Source organism: Colias croceus, chromosome 29 (assembly GCF_905220415.1).
Source record: "Colias croceus chromosome 29, ilColCroc2.1".
Lineage (NCBI taxonomy): Eukaryota > Metazoa > Arthropoda > Insecta > Lepidoptera > Pieridae > Colias > Colias croceus.
Window position 1 is genome coordinate 3,884,016 of NC_059565.1, and position 17,237 is coordinate 3,901,252.

At 32.8% G+C, this 17,237-nt stretch overlaps 1 protein-coding gene across 1 annotated transcript in view; it reads right to left on the bottom strand.

The window, feature by feature from the left end:
• Positions 1-8,751: 8,751 nt before the first annotated feature.
• Positions 8,752-17,237, bottom strand: part of LOC123704479 (ankyrin repeat domain-containing protein 50) — a 78,817-nt gene continuing 70,331 nt past the window's right edge. The window contains exons 31-39 of the mRNA XM_045652873.1: positions 16,581-16,664; positions 15,733-15,867; positions 14,815-14,927; positions 14,488-14,615; positions 14,095-14,222; positions 12,857-12,980; positions 11,787-11,870; positions 9,727-9,797; positions 8,752-9,222 (exon numbers count right to left, since the gene is read on the bottom strand). Coding sequence (XP_045508829.1) covers positions 9,107-9,222; positions 9,727-9,797; positions 11,787-11,870; positions 12,857-12,980; positions 14,095-14,222; positions 14,488-14,615; positions 14,815-14,927; positions 15,733-15,867; positions 16,581-16,664 — 983 coding nt within the window. The 3' untranslated portion in view covers positions 8,752-9,106. The remainder of the gene's footprint in view (positions 9,223-9,726; positions 9,798-11,786; positions 11,871-12,856; positions 12,981-14,094; positions 14,223-14,487; positions 14,616-14,814; positions 14,928-15,732; positions 15,868-16,580; positions 16,665-17,237) is intronic.

Sequence of the window (17,237 nt, forward strand, 5' to 3'; positions counted from 1 at the left end):
ATTATTTCAATATACATTTCATAACCAACAAGTAAGAATAATTATTATTATTCCTACCTACAACAACAAACCTAAAACACTATTTACTATGGGAAAATAACCAGGAAGGTGAAAAACATTATATTATTATTTACGATTTCGACGCACTCGACTTTTAGTAAAATATAGTAGGTAAACATAATATTATGGTTTTGATTTTTGCTACTAGTATAAGAAAACTGCGTGTTCAAACTACTTGTTTGTCTGTCTGAAAATTCGGAAGTACTTTGGTAGTTTACCGATTTATAATAATATTGTATATATATCGTTGTTTAAAAAATATTCAAACACAATAAAATATGATATACTGATTTATCACTGGTTTCAGTGATGAACTGATGAGTCAATGTTAGCCACTATACTTTCGTCATACGTGTGTATGATTGATGTGATTTGCAACGTGGTGATATTTCAGAAAAATCACGGGTCAAATTGTCCCACCGAAAATATAACTGCGTTATAAGAATATATTTGAATCAATAAAATAAAAAAAAATAAAAAATAATAATAATACAAAAATAAATTCACAACACAAGAAAATCCGCGCGCAAATCATAGCGCGTGACAATGAAATCAAGAACTTTCGAGCCGACGCGACGCGGACGACGAAGGAGCCTAACAAAAGTACCTACAATCATAGGCGTCTCGTGACAAAATTGTATGGCCGTGTTCACTTGAAATAAAACAACGAAAATAGGTACCTACAATAGCGTTAGCAGTACAAAAAAAATGAGCACCACATTATAAATGTCTATTTAATATTTATACACTAAAAATTATAGAGTATTTCAAAACGAATTCAATTATTATTTAGCAATAATTAGAAAATCCCCGAATTTGCATTCGTGATCGTATTCATAGTGTTTGTCTACACTAATATTATAAAGAGGAAAACTTTGTTTGTTTGTTTGATTGTAATGAATAGGCTCATAAACTACTGGACATTTTACCAATGTTTGCAAGTTTGTGATTACTTTGATAGTTTACCGATTTATAATAATTGTATACTTATATCATTGTTTAAAAATATTCAAACAAAATATGATATAGGTACTGATTTATCACTGGTTTCAGTGATGAACTGATGAGTCAATGTTAGCCACAATACTATATAATCACTTTCGTCATACATGTGTATGAACTATGATTGATGTGATTTGCAATGTGGTGAAATTTCATAAAAATCACGGGCCAATTTTTTGTTTTGAATCCCACCGAAAATACATATATTACTAATTGCGTTATTAGAATAATTAATTACTATACCCACGATCAATTATTACAATTTACAATATAGTCTCAAATGCATACTAGAGAAACATTGCAATTTGAATCAATTAAAATGCATAGCATACAAAAATAAATTCACAACACAAGAAATTCCGCGCGCAAATCATAGCGCGTGTCAATGAAATCAAGAATGTAATTTATATCAAGCCGACGACGACGCCGAACTAAAGTACCTACAGTACCATTTACCTTCAGTGTACAATACAGTTTACAGACCTACGACGGACGAACAATAATGAGTAATAAATTGTTTACAAAAAAAAACATAGTTTCTAAGGTCATTAGTTTTATTTTATTTTATTGTTATTTTCTTTGAACGATTGGAAATGAAATTACTCAATTTTTACACAGAACTTTGATTTATTAGAATTATGCTCATTATGTATAAGATAACGAACGCGAATGCACGACATCTAGCGCGTCAATGTCTAAACATCGCCTTTCGTTTAGACATTGACGCGCTAGATCTGTAATAAGTATATAGTCTATGCGCTAGATGTCGTGCTTTATGTCGTGTTTCGCTTGGCAAAAGTCACGCACACTACTGTAGAAGTGTCAAATTTTTCCGGTATTTTACTGTTGTTTTTCTAAGTAAATATTGTAAATTATTGATTAAAAAGGTCGAACGCGCACACATTTCATTATAGAGAAGTGATAAAATGATTAGTTTTAAAGAAATAGTGTCTGTGTTAAGTGTTTAGAGGTAATCAAAAATGTATGGAGGGACGGTCGGAACATCCACCTTAATGACATTTTCTAACCTTATTCTAATTATTATCTATACCAACTATAGAAGGTTTTTAAATTTCATAATGAATACACTGCTTTAAACAATGCAAAGCAAAAAGTCACTTAACAAAGTTTTTATCCAACATCCGACAGTCCTTTCCTTAAACCGGTGTAAAGTTACAAAATTGACGTAAAGCTAAGATGGCCGCGTGCCGCGCGCGTGTCCTCGTTTCGAGGAAGTACTTAAGATGTAGGGTTCATTATTTTCGTTTCTTGCTTGTAAACTGCGGATGTTGTGAAGTTGGTCACAACTTTTATAAAGTATAAAAGACTATAGCTGATGAACTCGACTAGATAGTTGTTTTTTTTAAGCTATTGCATATTTGCATATTATATAGCTATTGCATAGCTTCTATCGCGGGCCTTGAGCGCGGGGACCGAATCGAAAATTCCGTAACGAAAAAACCTCACGCTCCCCACTCCGACGGGCGGAGGTGTGGCTTGAAGGCATAGCATGCAATAGATTTACCGCGGCAGTCCCCGAGTGCCACACGTCGTTTATTTTTATTTTTTCGTATTTTTCAATTTTCAGGAACATAAAATACATAATATATACGCAGATAGATAAAATATCTTCGAAACTTTTAAGAGCATAAGTTAGTTTAAAATTAAATTAGCATTAGTAGCATAAATTCCTATGATTTCTGGATCAAGATTGTAAGGATATGGTGTTGTATTTAAACTCAAACTCATTAATTATTTATTCAATTAGACTTCTTCTAGAAACACTTTTGAATCTATGAAATGAAATTACTGGGATTTAGATAATAATTTGACTTGTCTTGAAAGGATTGGCTAATTTAATAAATACAACTTTTCTACAAAACTCTCTGACTAAGTTATGGGCGTCAAATTGTGTAAAATGTAGGTTAATAAAAAAATTATTAAATTATCTTTTTATTGTATTGAATTTTAAAATCCTTTAGGAATAAAAGATGCTTCGGTACAACTATTTAATCATATTGTTAGTCAATGAGAGCATGTTGAGATTGTATCGTTAGTGTAAGAGCTAGTAACCGAAATAAAACGCATGATTAAGAATAGTCAATTTATTTGGCAAATTGTAAGGAAACAAAGGAATACTAGTTAACAGTGCAAATAAACTGGTGAAAAATATCAAAATAGAATAAAATAACTCGTCTTGAATTTTCTTGTTGTTGTGGAAACTATTTGAAGTAGGATTACAGGTGGCTGAGTGGTCAGGTATTTCTACACTAAGGCAAAGACACGGGTTTGAATCCTCGAATTATTCTATTCCTTTAATATTATTCTTTTAATAAGCATTTTAAATTTTAATGCTATACGTTTTATATAAAACTAGCTTTCCGCCCGCGGCTTCGCCCGCTTTGTCTAAAACCTAATAAATTGAATACTAAAATCTTCCTCTTGAATCACACTATCTATTAAAAAAACCGCATCCAAATCCGTTGCGTAGTTTTAAAATTTAAGCATACAAGGGACTTAAGGACAAAGAAAGCGACTTTGTTTTATACTATGTAGTGATTGAATAACTAGTCTTAACTAATACCTGCACAGGTAAATTACCATTTTTTATATTCCTGTCAAAGTATCAAATTCTTCTCTATCAAAAGTACTCTCTAAAATTTATTCGTTGTTTCATAGCAAAAAAAAACACATATTATATTCATATCTCTACGAATAGTCACTGGCTCTTAACCTATAAGGGTCGCAAAGCACATATCAAATTACAGAGGGTTTATCACCATACGCCAATCATTGTTGTTTTGCACTTGCTTGATGCTTCCTATTTGATAGAAGTTAATTGCCGTATGTTTTTAAAGGGGTTCTTTTTGGCTGAATGTTGTTAGTTTTATTGTGTAGTTTTTAGTACAAGTTGTAACTACTTAATCGCTACTTAGTATTAAATAAAAAATGCTTAGGTTTTTCTTATTTTTATAGAATACAAAATTATTGAAGTTTTATTTAAAAAAAATGTGTTTTAATTTTAATGAGTTATCTAACTGTGCATTTAAATCAAAGGAACATAGAGCTAGAGCAAGACCATTATTTTGTGTAGTGTAAACAAAAACTCGTACTGAGTTTTGCTCAGTATTAGAACATTGCATAGAATCTTTTCGAACGTACTAAGAACAACGAAAGAATATTCTTCGCCTGTTGTGTGTCTACGAATGTGAAAATGATATGAAAATGAAAATTTATTAATTTGGTTAGAATGAGCATTCGTAGTTTTGATGAAAGTGCACCGTAAAAAATAAACAATATTATCCTGTAACAGTAACGCCATCTATTGGCGAATAGAAATAGTTGTTTTTTATAACTTTTATTTGAAAAATATTTTTCAAATGGATATTTGACAGATATTTTAATGAGATACCTTTTATTAATATGTATTACTTTATTTTGAGCTATCGATTCAGTTCATAAAATAACTTTTTTGTAACGTATGTCGTATAATACAAAATCTGCTGTTACACTTAAATGAAACACTGTCTTTTAAATACAATTTATACTATCCTATCCTGTGGATAGCTTGGATGTGTAAAGGTGTGTATGATTTTTCACTTTCACGCAAATACTACTGAACCGATTATAATGAAATTTAGCACACATAAAGAGGGTAATGCGACCTTATTTATAACAGCGCTATCTGGTGGCTGGTAGTCTATCTAACCAAAAATTTTTAAATAATCCAGAGAGAACAAAGCGAAAAATATCATCAAAAATCGGTCCAGATATTTAAAAATATTTCACAGAACTGATTTTTCTATCCTTGGATAAAACTTATTCATAATACACAATACAAAAATGTATTCTAATTGTCCGCATTTGACAGTTAACAGGTGAAATTTTAAAATGTTCGTGTCATACTTTATTGGACGGATAAATTTTAACCAAGGATTGAAAAATTGGCCCAAACCACAAAAAGAAGAATTTTAAGAAATAAATTGTACTGTGAATCTATCTATGGAGTATCGTTATTATGTAAAAAATTAAGGAAAATACATGTGATTGCATATAAATATCCGCTTGTCTCAAACGTTATAAATTACTAAAACTTTCCTCGAGAATCACTCTTTCTAAAAAAATCGCATTAAAATCTGTTGCGTAGTTTAAAGATTTAAGCATACACAGGGACATAGGGACAGAGAAAGCGACTTTGTTTTATACTATGTAGTGATACTAAAACCTTCCTCGAGAATCACTCTATCTATTTAAAAATCGCATCAAAATTCGATGCGTTATTTAAAGATTTAAGCATACACAGGGACAAAGGGACGGAGAATGCGACTTTGTTTTATATACTATGTAGTGATAATGATTATGTATCATAGGGTTTTATGTGAAGGTAAAATAAAACAACATAATAAGAGAAATAATACATAATATATTTCAATATATTCTCACAACGTTATACCACGGCACCAGCTACATTACATTTATTTACTAAATCACAAGTTTCACACACACAAACATACAAAATTAGTCTCATAAATAATTATTCTAATAATAAGCGTTATACAATAAAAAATGGCGTCACTAGAATGAGATATTTCTACCAATTTCATTGAAAAACAGATCAAAAATTTATAGCCTCTTCTAAGAAAAATAAATGTTTGCGTGTACTACTGTACACACGTAAGAAGTGAAACTTCTTTATGACCTTATTTTTCAAAAAATAATTTACTATATGCAACTTAAGAGAAATACGTCGAATGATGGCGCGTAACGGAAAAATGTCACGCGTAACTAAGAATGTTTTACAAAATTTTTTTCCAACCCGATAAAGAAGTTTCACTTCAAAAATCACAAAAAATACGCAAAAAATTAACTGTACTGCATATTTTGATATTGGTAAAAACACCTCATTTAACAAAATTATCACTAATTTGATTGAAATAATCAAGATTCGATTCCAAAAGTCGTTTTTATTCGCAAAGTCAGTATTGCTATTCGAAAAAAATTCATACTATCTACAAGGCTACCCACTGAGACATTTCAAAAATTTTCTATTTTTTATATAATATCAACAAAAAAATGATTTACAAAAAAAAAAAACACAATATTTGATGAGAAAATATTTAAACCGTAAATTATTTGGCATTAATTTTGACACAAACCGTTAAACACAAGTTTAGGATTTTATGAAGCACTTTTAAAAATCGTATATTTTTAAGAACTATACAAAGAAAAAATATTGTATGTCTTTTATGTAAAACATTAATGAAGTTTTTAACATATCCGATCTTAATTTTAAGTTTTCGTTAAAAAACACAAAAATAAAATGAATTTCTGACTTATCGAAAATTAGAAAACAGAAAAATAAAAACAACAACATAGATTTTTAAAAGTACCAAACAAAAAAATCCATCTAATTACATCACACTAGTTATTATAAATACAACATTTATGCATTTGTTAAAATTACGTATTTCTCATATTTTTTATGCATTTCCACACAAAAATAGTTTAGCTTATTCCACATTGGTGTTACCATATAATTTTATAACCTACTTACATTAAATTTGTGTTGCCAGTGCAAAAAAATAATAATTAAATATTTTTTTAAACTGGCTACACTCAATATATCTTTTGTAATAACGGCTACGTTAAAATATATTTTGCGAATAGGCACCTACGTATATATCGACTAGGCATTAGCTTAAATGCAAGTAAAAAAAAATATTGTTCACTTTGAGATCGTTAAAATAAATAAAAAAACGCCTCTTAGTACAAAAAAAATGCACCGATTTATTATTGATTTTTTTTCAATAATAAATCGGTTTAAAGAATTTTAATCTGCCTTTAAAGCGTGATTTCTTACTGTTTTTTACCAAAAAGTATGGTTTCTTTTCTAAATGGATTTTTTATTGTTGTTGTTTTTTTTCAGAGATATTTGTAAAATGGGTTTTCTCAATGTAAAGACAGTATATTCTTTGTTTTATACAAAGTAAAATAAATAAATACATTTTAAGCATTGAGCGTATGATAACTACTTTTAAGTCAGTGATTCCTTATTTTTGAAATAGCTGTTTAATATATTTATTTTTTGCTATAGTAGTATAAGCAAACATTTTATTTTTTATTTTTAGAGCCGATTTTTCAATCCTTGGTTAAAATTTTCCATCCAATAAAGTATTACACAAACATTTTAAAATGTCACCTGTAAACCGTCAAACACGGATAATTAGAATACATTTTTGAAATGGTAGTTTAATACGTTATTCGATGAATAAGTTTTAACCAAGGATTGAAAAATCAGCCCTTAGTATATTTAGTTATTACACCTTCATTACTACAGCAAACAGTGATAGTGTTTTTATAAGTTTTTAGTACATTACAATTTTGTACTATTTCTTTGTTAAAATACTTAATTTCTCCCGAATTTAATTTTGAGGGATTTTTTTTTAAATAATGCCCTTTTTAATTTTACATTATCATCCCTAATTAATGTTTTACTCTAGTTCATTTTAATTACTCCTTTATTAAATTTTTAGAAGTGACAGACATATATCCATCTCTCTCTAACACATGACACTATACACATCTCTTTCTACAATAAATATTGCTACAAATCTTGAAAGTTAATTTTTAAGTTCATATTGTAAAATTACTTCAAATGAAATACCTTCTTTTTGAAAGTTGGTTAAGAGACTGCTTTTTTATGTATTACTGAGAAATTAAGTTGATTATAATTGATAATAAAATCAAAATAATACTATTTTGTACAATATATCTAGGCATAAGTATTGCAACAGTCATCGATCTATTTATTCGAGTACAATCATATCACCGATCGTTGGCCCAAGCTGGGCCATATTCGACAAACTTTGACCACATTTTACCAAACGTTTGCTTGTAATTTCCTTTGTCCGACACTACGTTAAAAAATATTAAACCAAATCAATAGTAAAATAAACTATTGATCGTTTAATTTAAACTCAACACATTAATGGACTCAAAAAATTCAAAATCTAGTTTTTATTGCCGTATAATTAAAATTTGACTCGGCAAATTGTCCAAATACTAACCAAAATGGTCAATGTTTGTCAAAATCTGATCAAATATTCGTCATTGCTTAAAGATCATCTACATCAACTTAGACATCCATTATAAAACACAGAAATACAACCAAATATTGCCATCAACTTATCATATAAATTTGTCAAATCTAAGCCATAGTTTTCTTTGGCCACACTTCGCCAAGTAATGGTCAACATTGGCCATACATACACATATAACACACTGAGTTGACAATAATTATGACCAAGCATATTCAAATAATAGCCACCCTTGACCAACGTTGGCCAAACACTTTACAATAATCTCTATTCATATTGCCAACATTGGCCAAACATATACCACTTTACAGTAGTATCTGTTGAGTTAACTACAGACCTTAAAATATAGCTTAATCTCTGTGAAATATGTCAAAAGAAGTATATTTTTATGATTGCAATGTATTGCATTTCAATTGCTTTCAAACTGGCAAGTAAATAATAAAAATACGGTAATAATAAATAAAACGTTTATTAAAAACTAGCTTTCCGCCGGCGGCTTCGCCCGCGGTTTCAAAGAAAAACTCGCATAGTTCCCGTTCCCGTGGAATTTCCGGGATAAAATCTATCCTATATTACTCGTGGATATTGTAGCTTTCCAATGGTGAAAGAATTTTTAAAATCGGTCCAGTAGTTTATGAGCCTATTTATTACAATCAAACAAACAAAGTTTTCCTCTTTATAATATTATTGTAGATAATTTCGTTGGTTTTGTTCACATCTGTCACAAAGATCAAGCTATATTTTATGATATTTTCACAATGGGCAGCGTTGGCCCAACAAATGATCGTCCATATTTGCAGCCATTACGGCGATTATGAACTAACATCTACAATGACGATCATAGATATTTAGGCCCTCTACACTATCGTGATTGCCGCTACACTATCGTGATAAGTCAAACATAATCTCGACCAGTTTGGCCAACTTGGCCCACATTGGCCCATCGTTTACAAAGGCGTTTCTTTCCTCCATTGAAAGGCGTTGGTTTTAACTGCTGGGTTGGCCGAACTTGCGCTGGCCGCCAATGCCACACCCGTTCGACGAATGTTTGCTGCTGCGTTGTCTAGAAAAAGATATGATTATTTTTTTATTAATTTACTTCAGGCAATAATGTAGTTACAGTTAAAAGATCTTAAAACTGAGGTTATGATTATTGTTCGTTTAATCGCTAATATGCAATATAATCTAAAAAAAACTACTCAATTTGATATCCTCAAAAACAAATTTCTTACTGCATTGATAATTATTATTATTAGTTTTTGACTAGTAAACAGATTTTTTTTCATTTGTATCTAAGTATTAAAATGCGTTAGGAGCTTTCAAAATCATAGGTAAAAACTATCTTATAGTACACTGGTTCCCGTGGAACGGATTTCCTGGATAAAACCTATCCTATGTTATTCAAGTTACCCTCTATATGTGTGCTAAATTTCATCATAATCGGTTCAGTAGTATATGCGTGAAAACGATACATACAAACCTTTCCTCTTTATAATATTATAATAAGTATAGAAGACAATCAATATCGAAAACAACATTTTCAATGCTATGTTATATTCCAACTTACCAAGACCATTTCTTACGTTGGCGACCAATCGCATCGCTGGATTTGTCACTATGCCATTCCTCTTGTTTTTACTGTGGACAAAAATCATATTATTAATCAAATAATTTATATGTATGAGAGTGTACAGTTACCTGAAAATACCTACTAAATGGATTCTATTCCATTATTGTTATTATTAAAACATATGAACCTTTCTTAAAAACTAGTAACATTCGTAATCTAGTTCCCATGTCTATAGACTTATCAACTTATAAAAAGGAAAACAAATTTATTATTTATCAATCATATAGTCCCAACCCCATTACCGACTCTTTTACTCTTAAAAATTTCCTAGATTTAAATCCAGGTTTAAATCTTGAAAATGGCCTCTAGGCCAAAAATTTGCCTTATCCTGCCATCTTCTTGCCAAAAAAACACCTTTGCCTTTACCTTGCAATTTTCCCACAGAAAATTATCAAAAAGCCTTCAAACGCATGCAAAAATTAGTCGACCCAACATGACTGGAAAGCCGTTAGTAAGCGTAATTCGATCGAGACTTGCGTCCAACAATGAACATGAACAATGGTAGGTGATAAATGGTCACTTTGCCTAGAAAATCTTTAATATCATAAAGCTGAAGAGTTTGTTTGTTTGTTTGAACGAGCTTATCTCAAGAACTACTGGGCCGATTTGAAAAATTCTTTCGGTGTTGGATAGCCCATTTATCGAGGAAGGTTAACACTAAGACCAACAGACATTTTTTTTTTTAAATATCCATAATCCCGAACAAAATTGTGCGAGTGTGAATATTTGATAGTGCAATGTGCTGTGATGCTACCGAATGGATTACAAATTATTTGCAGATATTCATATGTACATTGTTATTCTCCCATATAATACATTATTATAGGTACATTAATATACTATGTATATTGTACTAGTACACTCCTTTTAACCCATCTCGTATTTACAGTGTTATTTATCTGCATTTAATACCTTTTTTAAATAAACATTTATGACTAAAACGTTCAACGTTTGTTAACAATGTGGAAAAATTAAAATAAGTCCATTCGGTAGAATTGAATGGTGAATGATTTGTGAATGTGAATGAAAGATTGGAGCAGTTAAATATCTATACAACTATCTCGCTCTATCAATATATCTATCTCTCTTTTATCTAACAATAACGAAAAATTGTGTAGCGACGAAAAACTTATTTAAATAAAAGATAAGTATAACGTGAATAAAAAATTCATTCGATAATTTTTGTTTTATACGTTTTGAAAATATAATTTATAGGCCTGCCGAACACGTCTGCCGAACAACGTGACAAACAACGAACACATAGGGACAGCGCTATACGAAGAAAAGAGATGTACTTATTCCCTTCTCGCTTCTCTGTATAGCGCCGTCCCTATGTGTTCGTTGTTTGTCACGTTGTTCGGCAGACGTGTGGGTGGCCTATTAAATGTTCACACAAAAAAACTATGATTTGAAACACTCTATCTAACAAGAGATGAAGGATAGAAAAATAGGAGAAGATATAATGACAAAAGAGAGAGATTTATTCAACTGCCCCGTTCTCGGTGAAAGGTTTATGTATTATTTCACAAAGACGTGTAAAATTATTTTTAATAATTTTTTACAAAAATATAATTTATTTAGTTACAAGTCTTCATAAAATATTACATTTTACCAATGTACCTAACCACCAGGCAAAACTCGATAATTTGGGAGTGATATTATTGTATATAACAATAAAAAAATTAAGTTTTATATTTTCACAAAAATAACTGAAAATTTTGACAAAAATGAAAAAAAAAAAATGTATCCAGATGAACATAAAATGTCAAATTATGTGGAATACGTAACGTAATATTTCGAATTAATTTAAAAACACAATTCAATATTATTAATAATATTGAATTAAATAAAATTAAACAAATAATCTTGTTTTTTTTACATTAAATATTTTAAGAAACAGTACAGATATTTCTCTCTCTTTTAAAGAAAGAAAAATTGTAAAATAATCACAATAACACCACACCACCATATCGAGTATACCCATCCCTTTCACTCACGTTTTCTTAAATATCTTCCCTCTCACCCTCCCGAGCCCGCCTACCAACTTGTTATACGCAAGTCTGGACGCCAAAAACACCGCGCTATTTGTAATAAATAATATAATATAAAAACATTTAAGTTATTTTTTTAAAGTGAAACTTCTTTATCGGGGTTGGAAAAAAATTTAGCCATCTTTTTCTTATCCCTACCACGCGTGATTCAACGTATTTCTGTAAAGTTGCAGTAATTTTTTTTTAAATAGGGTCATAAAGAAGTTTCACTTCTTACGTGTGTACACTAGTACACGCACACATTTTTTTTTCATAGAAACCCATATTAATAAAAATAATACATTTACATCTATACTACATATAAATAAGACTAATGTATTATCTAAATATTTTAATATACAGTATATATATAATATATAACATGTAATATTGACGTACATTAAAACAACTCGACTCGACAATCACGTTAAAAAATTGTCCGAAGCAAAACTCTGCCCACGAATGTATTGAATGGCAGAGTTAAGCGATGCGATAGACTTTGAACATTAAAGCCACGACATAAGGTGTTTATTTCAATGAATGTTTTCTACAATGCCACTTTTTTTTTTATTTAATTGATTCCCACCCGGGGCAAATATGTGATGTACATAGATGTTTTCTCTGTGTCTGTGTGTTAATTATCTATATAAGTATTTACTTAAAATTATATATGTATGTTTATCAGCCATCTGGTTTCCATAACACAAGCGAAAGCTTAGTATGGGACCAGATCGTGCCGTGTGTGAAAATTGTCCTGAAATATATTTTATCATTTACTAGGTTTCCGCCCGCGGCTTCACCCGCGCAGTCAAAGAAAAACCCGCATAGTTCCCGTTGACCGTGGTATTTCCGGGATTGCGTCATTTTCCCGGGATAAAAAGTAGCCTATGTCCTTTCTCGGGTATCCAAAATATCTCCATACCAAATTCCATGAAAATTGGTTCAGTAGTTTAGGCGTGATTGAGTAACAGACAGACAGAGTTACTTTCGCATTTATAATATTAGTATGGATTTCTACTATCAAGCAAGTTACTCGCCTGTCAGCTCGCTCGTGCTGCTTACTGTCTCGGCCGAGTATGATGCGCATGTGCGTGTCGCGGTTGAAGTGTGTGTCGGCCACTAGCGGCTGCTGGCAAGGTAGTGATGCCGGTTGGGAGGGTACTGAAAGAAAAGAGAATTTTGTTCGAAATTTGAAAACTTTTACGTTGGTTGGGATGCTAGGGGGCGAGAAGTATTCTCAATTTGATAAAAGTTTCTGAATTTAAAATTGTACCTATAATAAGTTCAAGTGCGTGTCCACTACGAGCAGTTGTGCGCACGGCAGCGGTTGGTATACTAATTTAAACAAATCATCCCAAATTTTAACATAAAAGACTTGGCAAAATCATTATCACTTTTACCAGCACCCATTGCATTACTTCTTTCGCATTATTCTCCAATTTGCCCTTTGCCCAATGCCTACCCCATATCCTAAAATCATAACAACATTCCCCTGAACACAACACACTACCTATTACATATTTTGCCCCATGCTCCAATTTGCCCCTTGCCCCAATGCCCCATGCTCCATATTCTAAAATCATCACCACGCTTCGCAGATCACAACATACTACTTATTTTTACTTACTTAACCACATACTATACCCCCCAGAACCTGATATCTAAGTTGTTTATACTATGCCCTGTGCCCTCACAACGAAAACCCAACGATCCAATACATTCCCATAATCTCAGAACACTATTTACTACTAGTCACGCTCACAATCTCATACTCACATACATTGCATGCCTGATATTTTAATACGTACCTTGTTTCTAATTCCGGCCTTTGTTTTTCTATGTTTTTTGTAATCTATACTAATATTATAAAGCTGAAGAGTTTGTTTGTTTGTTTGAACGCACTAATCTCGGGAACTACTGATCCGATTTGAAAAATTCTTTCAGTGTTAGATAGCCCATTTATCGAGGAAGGCAACAGGAGTGGAGCCATGGGGGTGAAACCGCGCGGAGCAGCTAGTTTATAATATTAAATGATGTTTTCATTTTTTGGACAGTACTATACCGGCTGTGTCTTGTGCGGAAGGCGTTGGTCGCCTCTAGCACAGGTTTATGCCTAGTTGAGGCGATCGTCGAGTTCAAATTGTATTGTGTTGTGTATTACTTGGTACTAAATAAACGATTTTTATTTATTATTATTATTATCTTGCCCCAATTTGCCCCATGGCCCATACCCCATGCCCCAATTTGCCCCATAATAACAAATAATAAAACCTACCATCTCTCTCCGGCGGAGTGCGCGGCGGTGACGCATATAGAGGTGACGTAGCGCCGTGACGCTCTTCGCGACGCGCGTCAACCGCGCAACCGCGTAACTCTACGTCACGCTCGTTCGCTAGGTAGCTCCTGCTGAAAAGATGGAAACATTAGAAATATTTATTCAAATGAGGGCTGATTTTTCATGATGGTAGAATCAGCAAAAAAGAAAATAAAAATAACGTAAATTGATAATTATTTTATTAATTATTTCAAATCGTTTGTTGACAAACTTTTTTGTTATTGTATTTGTATATTTATATGAATTATCATATTTACGTATACAGAATTTCTGGATTCGGTCCCCGCGCTCAAGGCCCGCGATAGAAGCTATGCAATAGCTTAAAAACATCACCTCAACTTAGCATCACTATCACGTGCTCGTATCTCCGGGGCCGGTTCATCTCTAGTGCGGTCCCGTCGCGCCCACCCACATCTTGCCACTTGTTGGGCGAACGATAGTGACGTCACTGGTTTTATTAGCTGAAAAGAGGGTAGTTTTATTATTTTTACTTTATTGATGTACTTTTTTTTTTTGGAAAAATATTAAAAAGATGTAGTATGTGTACGACAAATAATGTTGTATTGTGATGTGTATGTGGTGTGATGAGTTGCGTTGTGTTGTGTTGTGTTGTGTTGCGTTGTGTTGTGTTGTGCTGTGCTGTGTTGTATTATACTATACCTTATCAACATTATCCTCTTGTTCATGAGATCTGTTCGAGCCGCCGGTGAGATTCGACGACGATTTAGTCGAGTTTGAACTGTGTACGCTGCGCCGCTTGTAATCCGGCGAGCCTGGAAAAATATATTGTCTATGTCTAAGTCACATTGTGTTCTTAAAAGCAACAAAAAAGGAGAATTGGAGTAAGATTAGTATTAATAACTCAGCCCCCGGAATCACAGACACAATAGAAAATCTATTGTGTCGTGGCCCGATCGGGCAGCTCGGGGCTCAATGGGTTAAGACAATTATTTGTAAAAACTTATCATTTTACCCCTGACAGAAAACTTCATTCAAATCAAGTAAAATGGTACTTCGAGCCGGATATAACTGAGTTTTACATAAGACACAGAAACGATGATAATAATTTATGAAAACAAATATATGCTGCTACTTCTGCTTTATTTGTTGTCGTTGATGATGAAAATAATGATCAAGTGGTTGATGATAATCATCTTATCATTCCTTCATACAATCTGAATAAATCAACATCGTTGTTGTAAAAATAAATAAATTAATGACGATGTTGATGATTTTTCTTATGTTGTTCATAATGTTGCTGCAGTTGTTGTTGATCATGTTGCGTCTGGTGTTAACAACGTTGCTGTTTATGATGTTGTTGCAGATGTTCATGATCATGATGCTGCAGTTTTTGTTGTTGATCATGTTACTACTGTTATTAGAGATGATGACAGTTAATTTTAAGATGTTAATGTAGTAATTGCTGCTGTTGCTGTTATTGATGTAGTGTGCATGATTATGATGTAGTTGAGAGACGATAATGTTGCTGTTGCTGCTGTTGCTGTGGCTGTTGTTGTTGTTGCTGCTGTTGCTGTTGTTGCTGTGGCTATTGTTGTTGTTGCTGCTGTTGCTACTCACCAGTCCGCAACGGCGCCAGCAGGTCGTCTTGCTGCGGTGTGAGCGCTGCGGGCGCGGACGGGGCGCTCCAACGTTCTAGCAAACGGCATATGTTGCCGTGCCCGGCACGCCATGCAACTTTGGCAGGTGTACGACCTTTGAAATTTGAAAATAAAACAAAATAAACACATATTTATTGACCTAAAATCATACGGTAGATGAAAAAAATCATACTTGCATTAAAATTTGAAAATTTGGACAGATCATAGCGAAGTTATGTCAAATTAGCCATTTGGAATGGCAATAGCGGATATTATAAAGTCAAATTTACATCTAGAGAGAGCAATGTGAAGTTATGTTAAATTTAAAAATTGAATTTGTAATGACAAAATATTAGAGCTAGCGCGCAAGAGCAACTTTTGTCTCCGCAACTATTTTGTCTCTCCCATCAACTCTATGGGGAGTTGCGTCGCTACATGCGCACACTTTCATACTAGCCCATAGAGTTGATGGGAGAGACAAATAGTTGCGGAGACAAAAGTTGCTCTTGCGCGCTAGCTCTTACATAATCAAATTAAAATTTGGAGAAGGCAATATGAAGTTAGTCTAATTAAAATGCCGATATCGAGTGTTTGATGATACAATTCAAATTTGGAAAGAGCAGTGTGAAATTGTCGAATAAGAATTTTGGAATGGCATCATCAAAATGTTTGTTATACAAATTAAAATTTAGAGCGAGCAATGTGAAGTAATATTTTAATTGTAGTAATTGTAAAAATACGATATGACGATTCAAAATTGCTTTTATAAGAAGCCTAATTGAATAAATAAATGTTTGAGTTTGAGTTTGACATCTAGTCGTTACTTACCACAATGATCAGCTTGCAGCGGGTCAGCGCCGTGCTGTAGCAACCATAATACGCATTCTTCGTGACCCTCTTGCGCTGCGATACCTGTATAGAAAAATAGTTTTAAAGATTATTTTTTCATCCCATTATACAGGGTGTCCCACCGTCGACGTACTAAGCTCAAAAGCACTCATAGTTTTGCAAACGCTGAGCACGTAAAAAATATTCATTAAATTATATACGCATATTGGAAGTGAAATTTCTTTGACTAAAATTTCACTTCTGACATGTGTGTTCTTCTTTTCTTAGGAACGCGTGGAGGTATCAAACTGAAATTTGACAGTACTGTGTACTTACCGAACGGTGTAGCGCCCTGCGTGCGAGTCTACATACTTTTCTGACTATGATCTGACGATGACTATGGTCCACATCTCCTGTCTGAGCTTACATATTATGATACATACCCAGCGGAGTATCGTCCAGCGTGCACACCAGACTTGCATCATGCCCGTTATTCCTGTGACAGTATACATATCCAATCGAGTAGTTCTCTATGTGCGAGTCTAAGTACGCTCCGGTCTCAGTTTACATACGCTCCGGTCTCAGTCTACATACGCGCCGGTCTCAGTCTACGTACGCTCCGGTCTCAGTCTAAATACGCGCCGGACTCAGTCTACA